The following is a 20,989-nucleotide window of genomic DNA, read 5'->3' as shown; positions in this document are numbered from 1 at the left end:
CACCAGGGGTGAAATCAATCTTTGCAGGACACATCCAGCTTTTTGCATTCTTACTATCCAAGCCCCAGGAAGCTCATCTAGGACCTGATTGAGGTGATTAAATAGGATGCTCCACTGGCAAAATCGTCACATTTTTCTTTCCTTTCTACCCATCTGCACAAAAGTTGTTTAAAAATTAAGCCAGATGTTTATTTAAAAAAACCCAACCAAAAACAAAACAAGAAAACAACAAAACCATCTGCCGCTGTAACATTTTAGTTCCAATAAAAACAAATTTTCAGCATTTTCAGCTATACTTCCTTGCTAGTTTTGTTCCTTGCATCCTCCATATCTCACATCAGGCTTTACTAAGGAAACTGATGAAACCTACTGAAAGGATAAGGGGAATGTAAGCCAAAGTAAGCACATTTAATAGGGAAAATAATAGGATATAATAGTAAATCTGTTGCTTGATTTTTTAAAAATGCAGTTAGCACTGATGCAACGGTGTCAACATCCATGTCAAAACTTTTTTCATGTTAAGGAAACATAAACATTCAAACTTCTCAGAACTGGGCACAGCAGCCATCGAGTTTGGGTATAAAACCAGACAAAAAAATTAACAGCTAAAGACTCCTGCACTGTCCAGCTCTGCAAGGAAAACCCTTTTGCCATTTCAGACAAACACAAACTAGGGAAATAAAATTAAATTCTAATGAAAGTAGACTGAAAATTGTTTTATTTTTATTCTTTAGCAAGAACTTTGGAGAAAAATATTTCCGTTTAAGGGCAGCCACGGGTTACAGCCACACATAGATGGTCCAAGTTCAAACCCAGGGCAAGCTTTCCCAACAGCAAACAGGGATAGAAATACAAACTGCAAACACCTGAAGCCTCCTTCTTTCCCTGCACCTTATGCTGACTTTTCAGAACTTCTTGAACAGTTTCCCTTTTTGGGAGAAAACTGCTTCTGCTCACTTATTAATACCTTTACATTTCTGTAATAAAACTTGTAGAGAAGAAAATATTTTTCAGTGATGTAAAACAATTTTTTATTTCACCTTTACTTCACTCTCAGTAGCTGCAGATTTTAACCAAATTTCAGAATTATGAACAGCCAGTTGGTATCACACGTGTGTATCCCAAACCCAAGAAATATGTACACAACCCAAAACTTTCCTTTAATACTGAAACAAAGAGCATCTGGATCATTTTGTCTTTTTGTTTGAGACAATTAATGTCTCAAACTATTGTGCTGTCTCTATCAGGAGTTCACTAATTACTAAATCTACTTGTTATTACATGTGTCTAATTACTACTATCAGTAAGTCCAGAATATAGTCACACTTCAAAAGACTGACCCTAACAACTACCACTTCTACCCACAACAGATTAGGACGTATTAAGGGAAAAAACCCACTACAAGATTAGACAGGGGAAAAAAAAAAGATAACTTGATCAATTTTCAGATTGTTCTGAAAGAACTACAAAAATAATAGATAACTGGAAACCATAATAGAAGCTTTAAAGTTCGACATCTGACAGTATCACAAAATCTTACTTGAAAAATCTTGGACAAAAAATTAAACACGCTGAACGAAAGCAGGCAAGTGGTAATGAACAAGTGAGGAGAGCTAGGAATGAACTGAAAGAATATCATTTAGGCATGGTTTTATTGTGGCATAGTCCAAAAACAAGGGTGATCCCACTGAATTGAACTTGTCAGAAAGTGTCACGCTGCAAATGTGGCACGAATGTTCACAGAAAATGACAGCTCTGAGAAACAGACATATAAATAAACCACCATGCTTAGAACAATGCAAGCTGATCTTGGTGTGCAGGAAAAGATATTTAGTGCATTTCAAGAAACTTGTTTATTAGAAATAGAATAATGGAATACTTAGGAGTGAGAACTACTGGTACAAGGCTCTGGCAGAGAAAAGGCAGAGCACATTCGACCATAGCATTTTGGTCAGTATTAGTATTAGAAGATCCTCAGCAGAGCATGGAAACAGCACAGAAGTGTTTGTCAAAACCAGGTTCCACTTCCAGCTGGGAAAACAGCACACAAACTGGAAGGAGCTTAGGAAAAATAAAAATTCCAGAATGATGGAAAGACTGAACTTTAAGGGAGAAAAAAAAAATCCCAAACCCTGAACATGCTAGTTACACAAAGAAACACATGAGATGGAGGAAAGAACACATGAGGTTTGCAAAAACATAGATTAATAGAGAAACCAAAACTCACTGAGCACCAACAGTATTTAGTCTCTTTAGTCCATTTCATTAATATCACAGGCACATATAGAGTGCTCTCTTTGCATTAGGAGTAAAGCACATTTAAACAAAAAGGCTGTGAGATCCTATCTGATAGCTCCACTAAATCTATTTCATCTCCCTGAATGCTTTAACTCTACCAAATTACACAGTGACACAACAGTGAAGGCTCCAATGCTATTTCCACTTTAAATCATGTCTCAAACATTTGTATTTCTCAGAGGAAAAAACTCAAACACACCTGTATCTATTAGAAATACAGCATCTTATGCCTGGAGTCCACTTAGTACCTGAATTTCTGGAAGAAAGTTGCCACAAGGCTTAAGCTATTCGAGCTCACAAAATATTTCCTCCACATTCTTTTTTTTTATTACCAGAATGCAGCTAAAATATAAAAAATGTTTTAAATCAAAGTTTATTGAATATGTCATTGTGCATAATAACTAGACCTTTTGTTGCACATGAAGAAGGGTTTAAAAATAGCAGAACTTGCAGCTGTCTGAAAATTCCATGTCCAATAGCCTTAAGACATTAACTTCTCTCAACTTGAGGCTTGGAACGATGCTGTAAAATTTTTGCACGTGTGGTATCTGAAGGGAGAAGAGTGATAGAGACCTTTTGGGCTTTTACACCTTGGGATTTTCTAACTCATAAAAAGCTCACCGCACTTTCAAGTTGGAAATTCCTCTGGAAATAGAGTGCAACCTTACACCTTTCTGCAGTGATTTGTAAAATATTACTGTTAAAACACTGATGTTAAAACTCAGTGTATAAGAATGAACAAATATGATCATTGAATTTGCATTAAGCAGCAAATCAGATATAATAACTAGGGTGAAAAAAACCACAGCTGTGCTTTTGGAAAACACCTAATCTCATCTGATTGAGTTTTAAGATGGGAGAGGAAAACATCTAATTTTCCAGGATATCTAAAAGATCAATGAAGAAAAAAACCCAGAGATTTTCTGTACAAATGGCTCATTAACAGACTCCTAACACTGACTAAATCCCTTGTTTTGCAGGGAGAAAGGACGTCTGCAAACCCATTTAAACTGAGTGGTGTCCCTGTATCCCAAATTCTTGCTCAGCAGCCGTTGAACATGTCACTCCACCTGGACTGATGTATTCTGCTTCTCAGCAGAGATTCCTGCTCTTCCTTAGGTGATCCAGAAAGGAAAACTGAGCAGTAAATGTGGATGTGGCCTCTGAATAACGAGGTCCAAGCAGCCATCCTTACATGCACTTCTGTGACAAGTTTGTGGGAAGAGCCTGGCTCTCTCCAAGGCTCTCTCATCTCCTTTCACCCAGCATCACCATGTCCTTGGCAAAAGGTGTCTCCAGTTGCACCCAAATTTTCCTTTTCCCCAAACTCTAGCACCTGCTACAGCCCCTTTGTGGCTCCACTGTGGTATCTCTCTTCTTTTTTTTCCCCCAAGGACTGCCAGGAGCAAACCCCTGGACCTCGTGCTCTAAACTGTGCCACACATATCACACACCAAGCTCTTGTTCTTCAGTAGGGATCACTGCAGAGGAACTACTAATACCACCTCCAAGAAGATACACCACGAGTGTAGTTATCTGATCTCCGCTGCTCAGACTGTCCTGAAACATTTAATTTTCCTTGCATGTGCTCATCTGGCTCCTCTCGGCTTCCCTCCTGAAGTTTCCATTCTGAGAGCAAGTAATCTCTCCCTCTAGATATATGCTCCTTTGTTTTCTTTTTGAGTGCTAGTGAGCAATTTCAAGTAAAGTTAGAAATGAACACATTTAATTGATTTTAATTAAAATGAATGAAACATTACTAATCTTTTAGTGTTTCTAAATTTTAAAAAATTTGCTAATAATTTATTAATTGCATATATATAATAATTTAAAATATTCCTCTTGTGCAGTGCAATTTATACCCACATAATATATAGCAATAGAAGATGCTACATGAACTCAGAGTAGGCAAAGCCTAGATTTTTCATCTGTATTATTTCCTTTGCCATATGTAACAAGATTATGCTGTTGTTACTCAAAGAGCACATATTTTGTTGTAAATAAGACATGAACATAAAAGGCAAAATAAAAACTGGAGAGGAATTACTTGGGTTTTGCAGAATAAAAGTTTCACTTTTGATACAGCACAGTGAAGGTAGGTAGGTGGCTCAATATAGAGAGCTAGCGTTAAAAAAATATAAATTATTGATAATATAGCAATAATATGCTCTCCAATAGAAGCATGAGGGGGAAAAATCATGAACATCTCCACTCATATCTCTAACTTTCCTTACATAACATCAGAAGGTGTGATGACAGGACAGCTCAGGTGCCTCACTCTGCAGCAGGAGGCAATGAGGCTGAATATTGCTCTGGATTTTTGCCAAATGTCATTCTTTGTCTGCTCCGTGGTAATTAGGAATCTGTCTCTTTGCATAAGGAAGCAAGTCTCACAGACTTTCTTACAGAGACGGAACTGCCTTAGATATGTTCAGGTACCTCTGACCAGGAAAGGTTCCAGGTTTAACAAAGCTTTGGCTCATTAAAATGACAAGGTTACAGCTCCTTCCTAATGCCACAGAAAGGAACGACCTACCCTTCACAGAGAGAATGGCACCAATGCAGCTGTTCAAAAAGCAACCCTGACCTCTGACAAATGCAGGGAAGGAAACAAAGTCACCTAATTCTGGAGAATAGTGTTTAGGTGTTACCTGATCACTGCCCTGTTCTCCCCCTGTTAAATTGATACTAAGTGGACACAACTTCTTGCTGGGATCTCTCCCTCTGGAGCTCGCCTGTTCCCTCATCTCACTTGTCCTTTCAGAAAAGATTATCTGGGAAAGCCAAACTTACACCAATTAGGCAGCAAAGAAACTGCAAAACTGGACATGGAGAGAGGCTGCAGTAACTCTGAGGAGTCTGAGCTGCAGTCAGCTTGAGACAAGAAAAAAGCAAGCAGGTTTTTAATCCACATCTAAGCTTTTCCTCAGAAAACCAGTATCTAGAGTCTTCCCCTTGAGACACTACCAGTATATTTCATCTCTTCCAAATGACATGAAAAGGTAATAACAGCTTAATGCAAAGATGTGCTGCACTGAGAAACAGATCTAAGACAATGAGACTGTAGCAGAAAGCTCCTCCGCCACTTAACAATAGAGAGTGAGAATACTTTCATTTATTTCCACATAAAAAGGAAGTCAGAGTCCTGTGACTGCATTGATAGGAACGATGTACACACATTTCTTTGCCTTGAACTAAGGAAAAAGGAGCTGGTTCTTTCAGATGGAGTGGCAGTGCACAGAAGTCTTCAGCTCTGCCTCCCTTTGCTCCTGATAAAAGCTTGGAGCAATGAACCCTCAGGAGATTAGCGCACACACACGCCAGCTCCAAAAACTTTAGGCAGCATACATGTTCCTTTGAGTCTTGTACATGTGTTGTGCATAATGTGCTCTTTTTGATATTAAAAAGTTGCTAAGTTGTTCTCAAGCTGGAAAGGGTTTTCCATTTAGATAAGGCCAAAGCTACTGCACAGCACAAGCACATGTGTAACACTGGAGTCTGAGAGCAGCAGCACCACAAGCGTTGGCCGTTCCACCAGGGGCTGATAAGAACAATTCCATTTTATACAAATCCTACTGGAAGTTATTTAACCCCAACATGCATTCTTCTGGTGGCACTCAGCATCACCTTCCCACATCCCATACCCTTCTTTCACAGCAGATTGTAACCAGTTGCCCTGTCCTTCTGCCTGATCTTTGCATTTAATCTCTCTATGAGTCCACACATTTTCTATACATTAGCTGTTAAAAATATCACATGGACATTACTCTCTATATTATGCACAGAAACAGCCATTATATATATGAGAAAGACAGAAAATTATTGAGATTTAAAAAATAAACATTTCTATTTGTCTCAGTTTCTTCACTGTCATGGCAGCACTTTTGGATCAAGCATGGCTCTCTCCTCTGCAAACACAGATTTGACATCAGGATGGGCTCTACTCCCTGTTGTTAAAGAACATAAAAACCTTGCACTCATTTATCTTCATTCACACATACAGGTCTAACACCAAGTTAGAAAGCACATATGCAGTGCTGGATTTACCCTGAAAAAATAAATAGAGGCTTGCTGGATGCTTTCAGTGAATGGGACTGCCTTTAGCACAGCATCCCTTCAATTGCTGCTGAAACACAGGGATTGTGGTGGGAGGATGTGGCGGCTACTTGGCGGCACAGAACAGCACTGAGCTGTTTCTCCTCCACGAATTTGAAACTGCTTGGGGCATTTAGGTTGGCAGAACTCTATAACCCAACTGGAACCATGCCAGCAGGGTTCACATGGTGCTCTTGAAAAGTGAGCCACCGAGGCTTTAATCACCACAAGTGGCAAGGACTTAATTTTTCATCTCATTTGAAATATGCCAGGCTCGACAGCAGACCAAGCCTCTTATAGAGTGCCATCTATTAATCAATAGTTTCCTGCTTCTCTAGATTGCCTTGGATGTCTCCTTTAGGAGTCCTGCAGCAGCCCTGCTTGGCTTAGCCTGTCACCTAGGAAAATCTTAGTCCACAACAGCAGGGCACAGGAGACATCCCACACACAGGGCATATGGATCATCGATACTGCAAATTCAACCTCCAATTTCATCTGACATTCTTCACTTTCCACACCAGTGGGAACATTTTGCCTTTGGCCAGCCAGCCAGCTGGGCTAGATTTTAGGATTACAGCTGTACCCAGGCATCCTATCCATGTGACATTCCACCAGGAGATCTAGGAGATGTGATGGGAGATCATCTCAACAAAGATGTCCAAACATACATGCGAGGAGCTCAGCTGGGTGAGCTCACATCAGAAGGAATATCTGTGTGAAGGAAAAACTCCCTAAATAGATGTGCTCCTTGTAAAACCAAGGTTTTGAGGAAATTCAGTGTTTCAGCCTGAATCACTGGAAATTTTAAACAGATAGTAAGCATAAACTGTACTCTGAGAAAATCAGCTCATCTGAGGGAAGTTTGTTGTTTGCAATATCAGCATTAAGATACTTATCACTTTTTAATTCACGCAAAGGTTACTTTCCCAAGAGTCCTAAAAAAATACTGAATTGTGTCAATACACGGAATATTGTGACAAACCCTTCACATGTTGGAGTTTATAAGTGTAACTGAACTATACAGCAACACCATGACAATAAAATTCCACCTTGTTTTTTCAGCTCATCACAACCAGTTTAATATCATGGTTGTAAGGACTTTGGAAAGAAAAGTTAAGGTGTGATGCTACAGGAGGATAAACAAATGGCTAAATCTCACCAGAATCCAAAAAGATTTTCACTTGTAATTCTAAAGCTTCTTAAAATTCCTCCCAAAATATCCCAACTCAAGATTCCTGTGCAAGGATACTCAATTTAACTGTACCTTTTATATTAAAAGACCCAAAAGAACATATGTACGTGTTTTGATCACACCGAAAATATTTGTAGAATATTTTATACACACCCCATTAAAAAGTAACTGAATGTAAACTTTGCTGTTCTGAACACGGTAAAGCCTGTAATACATAAAAGTAAAACTCTATGGTAAAAAATAATTTTCTTTAAAACAGCAAAAGAAACAAGTTATTTCTGAAAGATTGCAAATGAGCTATCACCCCCAGCAGTACTGTGATTTAAAATACTCAGAGCAGAGAGAAAGCCTCGTGAGTGACTGTGCTAAGTTTCCCATGCAAAACCCAATACATCCTTGTTTCATATTTAATTTGCAATAGGATCCCCAGCAGCTGAGCTGTGAGAGCTCTCCTGGCTGGTGCCCTGCTGCCTGCTGAGACGGGCTCCACACGAAGGGAGCACACAATTGAAGCCTAAATCCTCAGAGCTGCACCTCAGCTCCCTTTAAAGTTAATCTGAACACACTGGACTCCAAAGGAAATGAGAAGTGAGTTTCTCTCCCTTCCTATGGCACCAGGACTTCCTGTGTTTTAGTGATTGGTCAAGAACTATTATTTCCTCCTTGCTATTCCCAGTTGTGACTGTCAGACGTAATTAGCGTTGTCCGCACACCAGCGCAAAATATGTTTAAATAAGCCTGGAACCCAAGTCCCACATGCACAGAAACCCAGAGAAACGTGGAGAAACTCTGTATTAAGATTCAAATATGCTGTGCCTGAACGAACATGCTGCTCTAAATATTTAGAAATGCAAAGTTCATTTGCTGAGATGAATATCCATAAAAATCTATGCAAGATAAGGGGTATTAAAATTATTCACTCTCCAGTTCAGGATGGATTATTTGGCCAATCTGTTAAGCTGCACTGCTCAGACACCCAGAATCTGTACCATCCTCCTCCCCTCAGGGAAAAGAGCTCATAACGTTTGAAGAAAAGTATGCTCCATCCCAACTGTAGGAATACACATGAAACACAGAGTCTTCCTTTAACACAACCCTTTGGAATGGGAAAGCAGCAGACATCAACAGTGAGAATGCAAAGGGCAAACAAGTTCACCAAAGAAAATAAATTAAGCAGAATGCTGCAGATTGAAAAGTGGCCAGAAGAAAGGCCATTTAAGTTGTTATCGACCTCTTTCAAACACACGCACACACGCAGAGCTGAACTTCAGTTTATCTCTCCATATAAAATACCACCCGTGGCAGCGTGGCGTCATCGCTTATAACCATCACCAACAAATTAATCTCAAACCAAGTCAGAAAAATTTGTGACTTACTCTATTACCACCTGAAGACCCACTGTTTTCCAGCCTTGGGCTACATACAAGCCAGATCCAGCCCTGCTCAAGTTCAACACTGCTCCTCAAAAACACAGGTATGCTATGGTAGGCTTTGCTTAACCGACCCAAACAATGCACATTTATACACAACATGCACTCAGGGTTACATTTTACCCAGTCACGCTGTTCAAAGAAACAGAATCCAAACTAGAGAAATACAGAAAAATACTGTCTTGTCAAGTCATCAGAAAACCATTAATGTTTCTAATGAGTGCAATTACGAAAATGAAAGATTCCGAAAAAACACAGCTAAAGATGAACGTTAATTATCCAAGCATCTGGATGCATGAACCAAGGTCATGTCTCCAAATGCCTTTGCATTTGAACTCTCCCTGTTATCCATCCAACTTTGCATTTCTCCAAGTCTTGCAGAATTAAAGGGAATTGCCTACACACAAAAATGAGTTATCCCTCCTAACGACTTACCCAGTCACTAGCATTCTCTTTAGCTGAGAGCTGGAGAAAACAGGAGCATGTTCCAAAGGTGAAGACTGGAAGGAGATGATCTCTAAGGTCCCTTCCAACCCTAATTCTAAGAAGACACTGAAGTCAAGAGCTGTATGGTGAAGTTAAAGTGCTTATCTGTGTGTGGCAAAAGACAAATAATTCAAATGAGCTTTCTTAGTCATAATTTTAAAAAGTAGAAGGCAGAATTCCTTAGACTTAACCTGGACTGTACCACATGCAGAAGCTTATAATGAGTCATTCCCTTGATTAATGCAAGAGAGATATGGGGTCCTGTAATCCACTCGTGATCTTTGTCTAGACAGTGTGTTTTTCTGATGCTGAGATCAAGGTTAGGTTCAGCTATGCTTGAAAATGTGCACAAAACACCAAGCAGCATCTGTTCCCAAACAGCTCCAAGCATGGACATTTTTCACAGGAGGTAAGAAACATTTCAGACACTTCAGAGGTGTTAAACTGAGAGAAGTTACTCTGCAAGCAACAGTTCTCTGGGCAGCTGTGTTATTCAGAACAAGTACCTAGAGGGCCAGCTCCTGAATTCCAGGTGTGAACCATTCCCTGTGTCCATGCAAATGCCACCATTGCTAATAAGCAGCAGGAAGATGCTGGCATTGCTTAAGGCCACATGTCTCAAAATCAGACATGTAGGAGGTTGCAACCAACATATTGTACTTCTACATCCTCATACAAAATTAAGTCTTGCTTGGACTGAGACAATTCTCCAGAAGTTTGGCACAAATTCCTACGCAGGGAGGTAAAAATCAAATCTGTGGCTTTGCTCCCAGTAGCTAAAATTATTTTCATTTGTTTTTTAAGTGCCAGGAATTGCTAGCAATCACTAACATGTTCATTAAGTTAAAGCATCCTTGGTGGCAGAAGACAGAGAAAGAAAGAAAAGCTTTTGATTAAAGAGAAATAGGAAACATTCCTGCATGAAGTGAAAACACTGAAAAATAATAAAGTTACACAGTCAGCCCTTAAAATAGGCCAGTTGTGCTTCTCTTTTATCCTGCTTAAAGAATCAGGCAGACTTTCCATTTCTCACTCTCTTCCCTCAAGTCCCCAAAATACTCAGAGCAATTAGGGGAAGTCTGAAAGGCCCAAGAACAGTAACACCCAGCTATCAGACGATAACCTAATTTGAAACTTATGCTTCCAAAGGCACAAAGGTGTCTGATGATCCAGCTGAAATAAAATCCTCGAGCATAGCTGCAGTAGACAGTGCAGGAAGCAACACAGGCACTAAACAAAGTCACACATTGTCAGAAAAGGGAAAAAACTGATCTGACGTGACGAGTCAAGACAAGTGACAAAAGTTTTGCTGAAAAAGGATCAGTAGGAAATTAAAATCATGACAGCATTTCTGTTCAAAATACACAAGACAATAGAATCCTTTTATCACAAAGTCCCATTTTCTCCTCCAGTTTTATTCGAACCAAAATTGCAATTTGCACATCACAATGCAGTGAAAGGATCCATGACTTTCATTCCCATTCCATGTAAATAATTTACTGCAAAAGGCTGGCTTTTATCAGGCAACTTCTGTGTTCTGCAGTTTTTATTTCTGAATCCTTAAGAATCACTAACTTGTAAGTTATCTAAACAGGTCTGAAAAACAGAGAAATCTTTGTGAGAAGGTTTTAAAAGGATGATATCCCCTTTAAGTCACATTAGTTTCATTTCAATTGCTATATGCAGCAAATAAAACTAGATAGCTTAAGAAACTAAATAAATAAATTTTCACAATGCTGAATTTTTGTAGTTAGTTTTACTATTCCTTGCTATTCCTTGTAAAAAAATGAAGGCAGCATGTTTATAAAATTTATTTTCTGATTTGCTTCTTCATGTATAGCCAGGTTCCACCTGGTTTATTTATTTTGAAGGATAAAACACTTAAAAGACCCCAACAAAGAAAAACATGAAAATTCATCACAATCCTCACCTACAATTAAAAAGAAACCAACATTTTTTATATGTGTCTTCCGTTCCCCACTTTCAGCTGCCATTAAGTTTCTTAAAAAATAGCAAAGAGTTTTGGGCCTTTTTTCCAAAGACATGAATTATTAGAAGTTAGGGTCTAGTCTCCTAGAAATATAAAATAGTTCATTTGTCTGTCTCCACAGTCTACGGATCCCAGCTATGTGAGCCAGTTCCTGTCACAGCAAAAGTTTTACTATGGCACTTATTACACTGAGGTTTTTTCTTCAAGTGCTGCAAATTAAAGAAGCTCTCCTGTGAAAATCTATTTAACTACACATTAAAAAAAAAAAAACAAACTTCATTAAATCCTTTTTTGCAGGATTTCACTGGAAATTCTGCTTTCGATTATGATACAATTTCTTAAGAAAAGGCAGAGATACAGTTGTCCTCCCAACTACAGCTTTATCAGCACGCCTCGCAGAAAAATTATTTTTCTGTCTAATGGCAAGATTTAAACCAGGCACATTTGCTGCACACTTTTTTTTGTTCCTGTCTCGTATTTTCCTTTTTTCCTTTGAAACCTGCCTCTCCTATTGGCTCCTTCCCAATGCCTTTCTTCTGGCTGCATCTCAAGCTTGGCTGCTTTTCTCATTTTGTCTTTTTTTTTCCTGTTGCTCCTTCCTTGCTGGGCTGCTGCAGATGTGAGAATCCCTCCTCACAAAAGCAATCAGAGTCTGACTCTCAGGGCACTGCACACACAGGTAAAGGATGCCTGTGAGTATCAGCAACCAGACACAGCAAAATCTTCACACTCTGGTAGGGCTTTAATTCTTCAGACTGTTTGAATACACAGTACCTGTCTGTCGAGGAGTGGTGGTTTCCTAACCAACTGTACTGGAAAAGCTCTGTTGAAAAGATCATTGCTGCTTTCAAATCATTGGTGCAGCTGCTAGAATGAGGGAGAGTTAGTCTGTGGGGTTAAACTAGAGCTGGGGAAAGGCAAAAAATGACAACAGTGAGACCTGTGCTAGCAAAATGGCAAAGTGGATACCCAGGATCCCTTTAAAAGCCCATCACATGCTGATTTACAAAGAGGGATTGGCTTTGTTTAACCCTTGGAGAAACCAGAGATTGAAATCACCCTGGTGTGAGATCCATGGCTTGCTACATTCCCTTCTGGACCATGGCCACACAAAGCACTGCCAGCCTGAAGGGGCAGAAACAATTTTTAAGTTCTGATCTATTTCCCACTGGAGCTCGACACTAATGGCTTCTGTCACCCTGATGCTTAATGCTTTATACAATTCTAGCACTGGTAGAACCTAAATACAAAAATGTGTTCTTTTGATTAGCACCTTGCTTCACCAGCACCCCCAATTCTCATCAATTCAAATGAGATTTGCAGCAGCTACCATGGCATGAAAAAAACCTAGAGATGTGCTAAGATGAGCTGCAATTTGACAGCTGGGTTTCCACGCTTCCAGGTGGCTGGAAGCATCAGATTTTGGTAGGTAACAGGTCCTAACATCACATCAGCAGCAAAGAGGGGAAAAGGCAGGACTGTAAGAAGATCAGCAATTTTAGGCTTTGATCTGACAGGGAAATAAAATGCTCTGACAGAAAAGGCTACAAATAAATCTGAATTTGTAAATTGTGCCAAGAACTTGTCCTGACTCAATGATCAGAAATACAATGCCACTCTTGAGCACACATTACCGGGAATGAAAGACAACAAAATTTAATGCCTGGTAAAAATTACATTTGTTCCCAGATCGTTTTCAAGGGAAAGGAGCTGAACCTTGAGGAGTGGGAGTGAAGTGGTATGAAGCGGAGGACAGAAAAAAATGCAGCTGGAACTGCAAAGAAAGTCTGACTCTCTAAAAACTACCCTTCTCCCCAAAAAATACCTAAACTAGTGGGAAGATACTCTCCTGTCTTCTCCCTCACATCCTGCTTACATGCACCTGCACAACTAGAGTGCAAGAGAGGAACAAGGGTCTAATGCAAATACCACAGACTATGAACAGCACTGCACACACAAAAACAATGGGGTTTTCTTCAGTTTTCCAGACAGAAAAACAGGGATGGACCGCCTGTGACTTCAAAAAGTCACAAAAAGAGAGCAGTTGACATAAAGTGGTTATTTAAAAAAATAAAAAAAAAATTATTATTATTATTTTTAAAAATGAAATTATAACAAGAGGCAGCAAGCACAGTTAGAGATTAATTCCAGGAAGCTTAAAAATAAGGATCCTGTGGTACACGCAGGATTCACACCTCACTTTTCTTTGTTTTAATCATGGAGAATGGTACATGTTCTTACAACATCAGGACTCAGGCCTCTCAACATTATCACAAAATGTAACAGTGATTATTATTAGCTGTGGAGAAGTATCTGGGCTTTCTCAGCTGGCCTAGTTTCAGCACATACTGTTTTGCTTCAAATGCAATCAACAAATTCTATGAAGTTGATTTATTATTGCAAAATGTATGTTCTCTTGCATTAAAGCACAAGAAATAAAGCATGACCATCATGTTTTGTAACTAATTTATTTTTTTCTCCTTTTTTAATCTGTCTTACAAGTTTACCATGACATTTTAGTGACAACAGTGCTAAACTAACTCAAAAACAAAAAGGAGACTAATTAAAAATAGGCAGACAGCGAACATCATGATACATTGGCATAAAATTATCCCTTCAGTGTCCTTTGTAAAAATAGTGCTAAAAACCCAACATTTTCCATGGCAATACTGAGTCAGATTGTTTTGTAATATATAGAATTATATATGCAGATCCTCACAGCTCAAGCATTTGGTTAGAGCTTGCACTCCATATTTAAGGCAAGAAAACATTTTCTGCTTTCTTGGAACAAAACTTGTATCACTGAACTGAACTTCTGACTGACACAAATTAAGGATCTTGAAAACTTATTTGCCTTCCTCCTTTTCCCCCACAACTCCAGCAGTCATTCAGAGCTCTTTCAGAATTTCTTACTGCTGAGGAGCACAATGAAGGAGGCTCCTCTCAGGCTGGAAGGGCTTTCTGCTCCTATGGATTCTCTGGCAATGATAACTAAGACATCTCTCAAGCTGCTGGGCAGCCTCTGCACAGCCTGAACCACCACCAGTTCTGGGGTAAGTGGAAATAAGAAGTTGGTTACAAGTGCAGAACTAAAGGACTTTTGGGAAGGAGGGCAGCAACACCTACTGGTCGTGGCGCAGACTGAACACTGCTTTGGTTTGGTTTTTAAATGAACAGTACTGAAAAAAGAGTTTTTTCTTACTAAAAGTCGTGGCTAAAATATACCAGCACTCGTAATTTCTGACCCCTAATAAATAAATACTCATAACTAAGCTGAGCTCTAGGCTTTGATATAAAACAGGATGTAAGGAGTTCTGCTGATGATTCCTTAAAGTCACTGAAAGATTTACATCACACACCCTAATGTGCACAATGCCTTCCTCCATTTCTAATTATTGCCTACTCGAACAAACTCCAATATTTTGGACTGAACAATCTGAGCAGACACTTTTTTTTCCTACACTATAAAATATTGCAAAGTATTTAAATGGCTTCTGCAATTCTTCAGTATTTTTACCATGCATTCCTTTAATCTCCAAAAGTAAATTTTTCTTCCAAATTTTGGAATAATATAGAACAAAACATATACAGAAGTTTTATGATCTACTTCATCCCTTTCAAAAATAAACCACAGAGTACAAACTCCATTTTCAGAAAACACTTAATTCAAAATTAAAATGTTCTCAACTGTAAATATTTTAAATCACCTACAACAAATCTGCATTCAGCTGTATTTAATGCTTCCTTTAAATTTCCATTAAATAAAATATTTTATTCATTTTTTCAAGTTGTGTGTGTCTATAGGTCCTCTGATACACTACCCTTAGGCATCAGAAGTTTTCCTGGTTCTCATCCAACTTTGGAAATAATATCTTCTTGCTTCAGGTGTTAAAAGGATTCATACATTATTTATAAGGACTGCTAAAATCTAACTCCTGGATCTAACTTGCAAGAGAAAGAGTATAAAAAGTTACATACAGAAAAAAAAGAAAAAGCACAACTGTCCCCATTTCAATTTTTAGCCTCTCTTTGTATGTTGTGTATTGTCAGGCTGAGTATGTAACTCTCCCTCTCCAGGCTCAGATATTTGTCTGCAGCTGCTTTGAGCCTTGCTGGATTTGACTTTTCTTGCATATTTTAAAGTATAATTTTCCCAGAGAAAAAAAAAAAAACAAACAAAACAACTACAACACTGCTGGGCAACTTATTACACTTCAAAGATGTTGGATTTCTCTGACAGAATGGTGTTTGTTTACCTCCTGAAGAATCAGGCTAAAGCAAGTAGCCAGAACAGGGGAGCTAAAATCCTCATTCACTCTCAAAGTCTTCTTCCTCAGTACTCTTCTTTCATACATGCTGTCTACAGAGATGATATTTACATTTTGTTTCCCTCTTCCTGGTTTGAGAGAGTGCATTGTTAGATTTTTAAAACAACCCTTTTAACAAACTTCACAAGAGTGAGACTTTAGGATCTCCTTACCAATTTAAGAAAGTACTTGTGTTTTGAACAGCAGTTTCATTTCCTGGCTTGTATTAAGGCAAGAAACACTGAAATGCTATTGATCTACAAAACACAACTAAAGGAAACAGAAAATTAAAGTCTACAGAGCCTCAGAAATACTCACCAGGATGAGTAAGTCCTCACCTTGCTACTGGAATGAGTATATTTGTTCAGAACACAGCAAACCCAGTACCTGCTCCTCAGATACCTGTTCCTGACCACAATTTCACTGGAATACACAGCAACTGCATCTTTAGCTGAACACGATGGAAGAAAGCCTGAACATACAATTCCTACAGCTTGCCAAATCACTGGAATACTACCCCATGCCACACTTGCAGCAGCACAGCAATGGATTTCTTTGCCCAACAAGGTGATGTTGCTTATGTTCATCCTCACATGGGCAGAGTTTTTGCACCTATTTCACTATGCAGGCTTTGTGCCCTTAGTTCTTAAAAAAAGAGCAATATGCACAACAGAGCATGATATCCCTTCCCCACAAAATTCTAAATTAAGTATCTTGTTATTACACTCTTTTGGAAAATTAAGTTCTTTTGCCTGGAATTTTTATACCCACAGCCTTACATATATTTATTCCACACAAAGTACAGTTGTGTGCTGTTTGCTATTCAAAGGGCAAGTCAGACTAGGTCATGTTTCTTTATCTTATTAGCAATCAAGTCTCATATAGCTGAAAAATAGAGAAAATAAGTATGCTTTTTCTACTGCCACAGTTAAAATTTTCAGGTCAACTGCATCTCATAGCACTTGTACAGCTGGTTTCACTGTTTCCTCAACCTTTGCCTCTGTGGGACAAGAAAGGGAAGGAGCAGCTGGAACAGTGATGATGAAACCCTAATCAATGTTAGCAAAGAGACTTAAAAGCCAATACAATGCCTCTAAAATACTCCTATTAGCATATCTTAAAGATTAATTATTTTTAATTGGAAAATAAGGTTTTTCTGTTTGGTTGGGTTTGGGTTTTTTGGTGAAATTTGTCACAAGTAAGGAGAAACAGCTATCAGGACCTTGCTGTGCCAGTGTCACCAGCCTTCCTTCTTCTACCTTTAACAAATAACAGAAGCTCTTACAGGATGCATAAGGGGGAGGCTAACACATAAAAGGTAATGCTAAGCATTTACTCCTATTGTCATTTGAAAACTTAAAATTTAGAATGCATTATTGAAACATGAGGTAACATAGTGAATTTCTGGCACAAGTTAATCTGGAAGGAAAGTAAAAACAGTGAACAGACCTGTCACAGCACTGCTACCTGCTTGGCAACCCACTTTGGCAAAATCCCACAGTGCCCTTCCCAAGCCACTGCAACGGGGCAGCACAGCTTGAGCTGCTGGGGGATGCCCACAAACAACCAAAATAACCAAAAGTGAAAGCAAAGGATTGATTTCGCACCTTCTTGGGAGGAGACAATAGGTGGCAGGTAATCAGGGATGTACTCCTTCCTCTCCTCTGCATCCTTACTTCCCAGCTGGGGGAACTGGAGGACATTGTTCTTGCTGACAGGGAACGAAGGGATTTGATGTGCAAAAGTGACAGGTTCAATATTGTGGATGTAATCTTCCAGCTCATGCAGGTTAACCCCCATAAGCTTGAAGGCATCGCCTACGTCATCCAAAATTGGATCTGTGCGGCCATCTGGAACAAAAAAAAAACAACAGAAGAACAATATTTTCACAGAGATCCAGGTTAAAAAATTCAACCTGAAGATGCTTCGAGATTACAGCCCCCCAGCTCACCATCAGTAAGAGAAATGGATTTACTGCCCCACAGTTCTACCAGGCTTACTTTCAGAAGGGTTTTGTTTTGAGCCATCACTTGGTTTCAAATCATACCATTGAAGAACTGCACTCCAGGAAGCAAATCAAGCCCAAACAAGGGAGACACAACAGGCAGCCTTACCTGGCAACAGTCAATTAATACCACATGACCCCATACGCAGAAAGTGCTCTTTATCAGTTGGAACAGATCAAATATTATTTCTCATCCTTGAAAAATTTCATTTTTTTTAAAACTGATTGTAGTTTACAGAGAGAAAAGAAAAAAAGAGTCTCTTGATATAAAAAAAAAACAACCTGTCACAAAGTATCTTTGCACCAGATGAAATCTACAGGCTTTATAAACTATGAGCTACACCTCCTGGATAAATGAGAGAAATATTAAGTAGTGGTCTGATGAGGAGAGAATATTTTATACTGTACTTCAGGGGATGATTTCCTGGGGGGCAACGTAAGTTTGATTCTCCAGTAAAAATCTTTCTTCACAAAAAGCACAGTGAAACCTCACTGCCCAGGTAGTCAGGATCTTCATTTAATAAAGGTTCAAAAGTCAGGATCTTCATTTAATAGGGTTTCCAAGAAAAGAGTCCAACAGAGGATGCAGTTTGTGCTATACAATTAATTTGGCTCAAAGCTTTAAATTACACTTGCAGAAGTCCAAGTACCTGAGTTTCCCTGACTTGACAGAGGAAAATCCCTCCAAAGGCCTCCGGAGGGAGAACTGGGCACCACTTCCAGTCTCTTCCTGACTTTTCATAACAACAATAACCCAAAACCAATGCTGTAACAACAATAACCCAAAACCAAACATGACTTTTAATTCAATAAAATTATATACTGAATTATTACAATTCTGTAGAATTGGCTTATGAAGATATTACATCCCTATATGATGATAAGCTGTGATTTACTTTAAAAAGTAATTATGGAAAAGCAGCCCGTGCTTATTGAAGGAACACAATGGCTATTGTGGAGCCCTGGCTCCAGAGAATGGGGGGGATGCTCTTTTGTTTGTCCTTTAACCTAATCTCTTCTTGGTTTATCTTGAAGCCAAGGCAGCTGAGCAGGCTGGTTCTCACATCACTGCATGAATTTCACCCCTGAGCCAACTCACGCCTGCAGGTACGTTTAGAAAACGAGAATGCTGTTCTAGAATTTCCCTTCTTAAGTCTTGCAGTGAAGATAAGGATAATACTCAGATTATGGGGTTGATTCTCAGCTCTCCAACACTGGCCTCTTGTGTGACTCCGGGCAAGACTCGCTTGTGTTTTAATTCTTTCCACAGTTAAAAGGGAGATCAGACCAAGTTAATGCCAGTTTTACCCTCCTGTATTTGGAATGTGAACTCTGCAGGGTGAGAAGCACCTCACAGCTTGTGTTTGTGTAATACCTGCGTGTTTGTATAAGTGCAATATCAGTCTGCTCTGCAAACTCCAGGCTTGCATGCACATAATTACATGAAGATATCACCACTCCAGAGTAGTTATGAGATCCTTATACTTATTAGGGGGGAAAAAAGTGTGCTTTATGGTTAAATTAAATTCAGGCAATTGACACCACTAAGCAATTTTGTGTTATCGCTTTTAGTTTCTCTGCAGGCTATGAAGGTACCTGTGAACTTACTGAAACATTTTCTAAGGTGTCAAGACTTAACAGGTACAAGTTTGATAGACAGCTGAAAAGAAAAACTTGGGGAAAACTTTTCAAAGGTCTTTTCCTGGATCTGCACATGATCTTTTTAACCTCCAGAAAAGTGTGCTGACATGATTAGCAAGTGATAAATGCTAAAAATTAATTCTTTCTACAAGTGCTTTTTAAGAACACGTGGCAGAGAAGCAGTTACTATGTGTAACTGAAGCATGGAAATATTTAACAACTGTATCACAAAACAATTATGCGTATTAGAAAGTGGGTTCAAAAGGTGACCAAAAAAACCCCAAAGAAGATTCCATTTTCCCACAGCTTTGACATTTGCCTCCAAAGAGACAATGCCAAGTTTAAAGTTTGATTGAAAGCTAAAAATAATGTTTAAACCTGCAACTGTAAGAAGGATGAAAGGATGGAACAGTTAACCCTTCTTTTCAAGAAAGTGTCCTCAGTGATAAAAGTGTTTGAAAAAAGTTTCAGGTCTGTATTCATATCTATATTTAAAATCAAACCAGTTATCACTGGAAATTATCGCAGCACAAAAATGCATTAAATGTATTTCCAGGTTATTCATCAAATAAAGACTTTACATTTTTTATTTCAACAGTTTAGCATTTCTCTTCTTTCTCTGGCTTAATAAAAAAATCAGTAAAATAGCAGAAGCCAGACACATGAAAGGGAATGCTGACAAACATGCAACACACTCTCTCCTGGTGTTTCATTTAGTCTTAGGCTTTCTTCTGTGAGCAAATGACGCCAAGAAAAGAAGTTTAATCTGTGCATACTGAACTTATCTCAATATTCTTCACATATCTGTGCTATCCTCAGTTTAAAAATACAGATGCTGAAGCCTCCCAGCAAAATAATTAATCTAATGTCACACAGCAAGTCGCTGCCAGATCACAGACACTTCAGAGCTTTGGTTTCCAGTCTCTCGCTGTTCTTTATACCACAACACTTTAAATACTATCATTGTTCAGGGAATGAGATGAAAGGAGGTGGGAATAGTTTATCCAGCAAGTTACAACTCTCCTCCTTATGCCCCATGAACAGTGAACTAGGAAAATACCTTTCTCACAAGATTTTAAGCTGCACTATCTCCCTGAATGGGAGCTGTGCTCCAAAAGTGGTAAAGCTGTGGCAGCAGCAGAGCTAAATTAAGACCATTTGGTCTCAAAACAGCTCAGCAGAAACCTGTGGGAGTGGCTAAGATACTCTCAGCTTCCCTGGGCATGAGAACAAGCACCAGGTGAGGAGGAATCTGTACATGGAGTTGCATCCCAAAAAAGCACTGGACTGAAGTGACGGGCAGAGAGAATCCAGGCAGAGCAGAGTTTTTGTGTGGAAGGTTAATCCAGCCCTCAGCCCCACTGCTCAGCATCACCTGGAGATGAACCAACTCTTCCACAAGGAAAACCAAATCAAACAGAACGAGGATGGAGCACTAAAGTGCCCTACAAACAAGGGTTTGGGTTTGGGTTGTGGGGAAAAGGAATCTTTAGAAGCTCCTGAAGCCAAGTTATTTTTGCAAAAGTCACAAGAATTCCTCCAGCA

General features: G+C 39.1%; 1 protein-coding gene across 1 annotated transcript in view; it reads right to left on the bottom strand.

Moving 5' to 3' along the window:
* TAF3 (TATA-box binding protein associated factor 3) overlaps positions 1-20,989 on the bottom strand; it is a 113,675-nt gene that overhangs the window by 85,585 nt on the left and 7,101 nt on the right. Inside the window, exon 2 of the mRNA XM_064421730.1 lies at positions 17,406-17,648. Within this exon, the coding sequence (XP_064277800.1) occupies positions 17,406-17,648 (243 nt within the window). The remainder of the gene's footprint in view (positions 1-17,405; positions 17,649-20,989) is intronic.

Source organism: Passer domesticus, chromosome 5, assembly GCF_036417665.1.
Source record: "Passer domesticus isolate bPasDom1 chromosome 5, bPasDom1.hap1, whole genome shotgun sequence".
NCBI lineage: Eukaryota > Metazoa > Chordata > Aves > Passeriformes > Passeridae > Passer > Passer domesticus.
The sequence above is the reverse complement of the archived record's forward strand: the minus strand, read 5'-3'. Positions and strand labels throughout refer to the sequence as shown.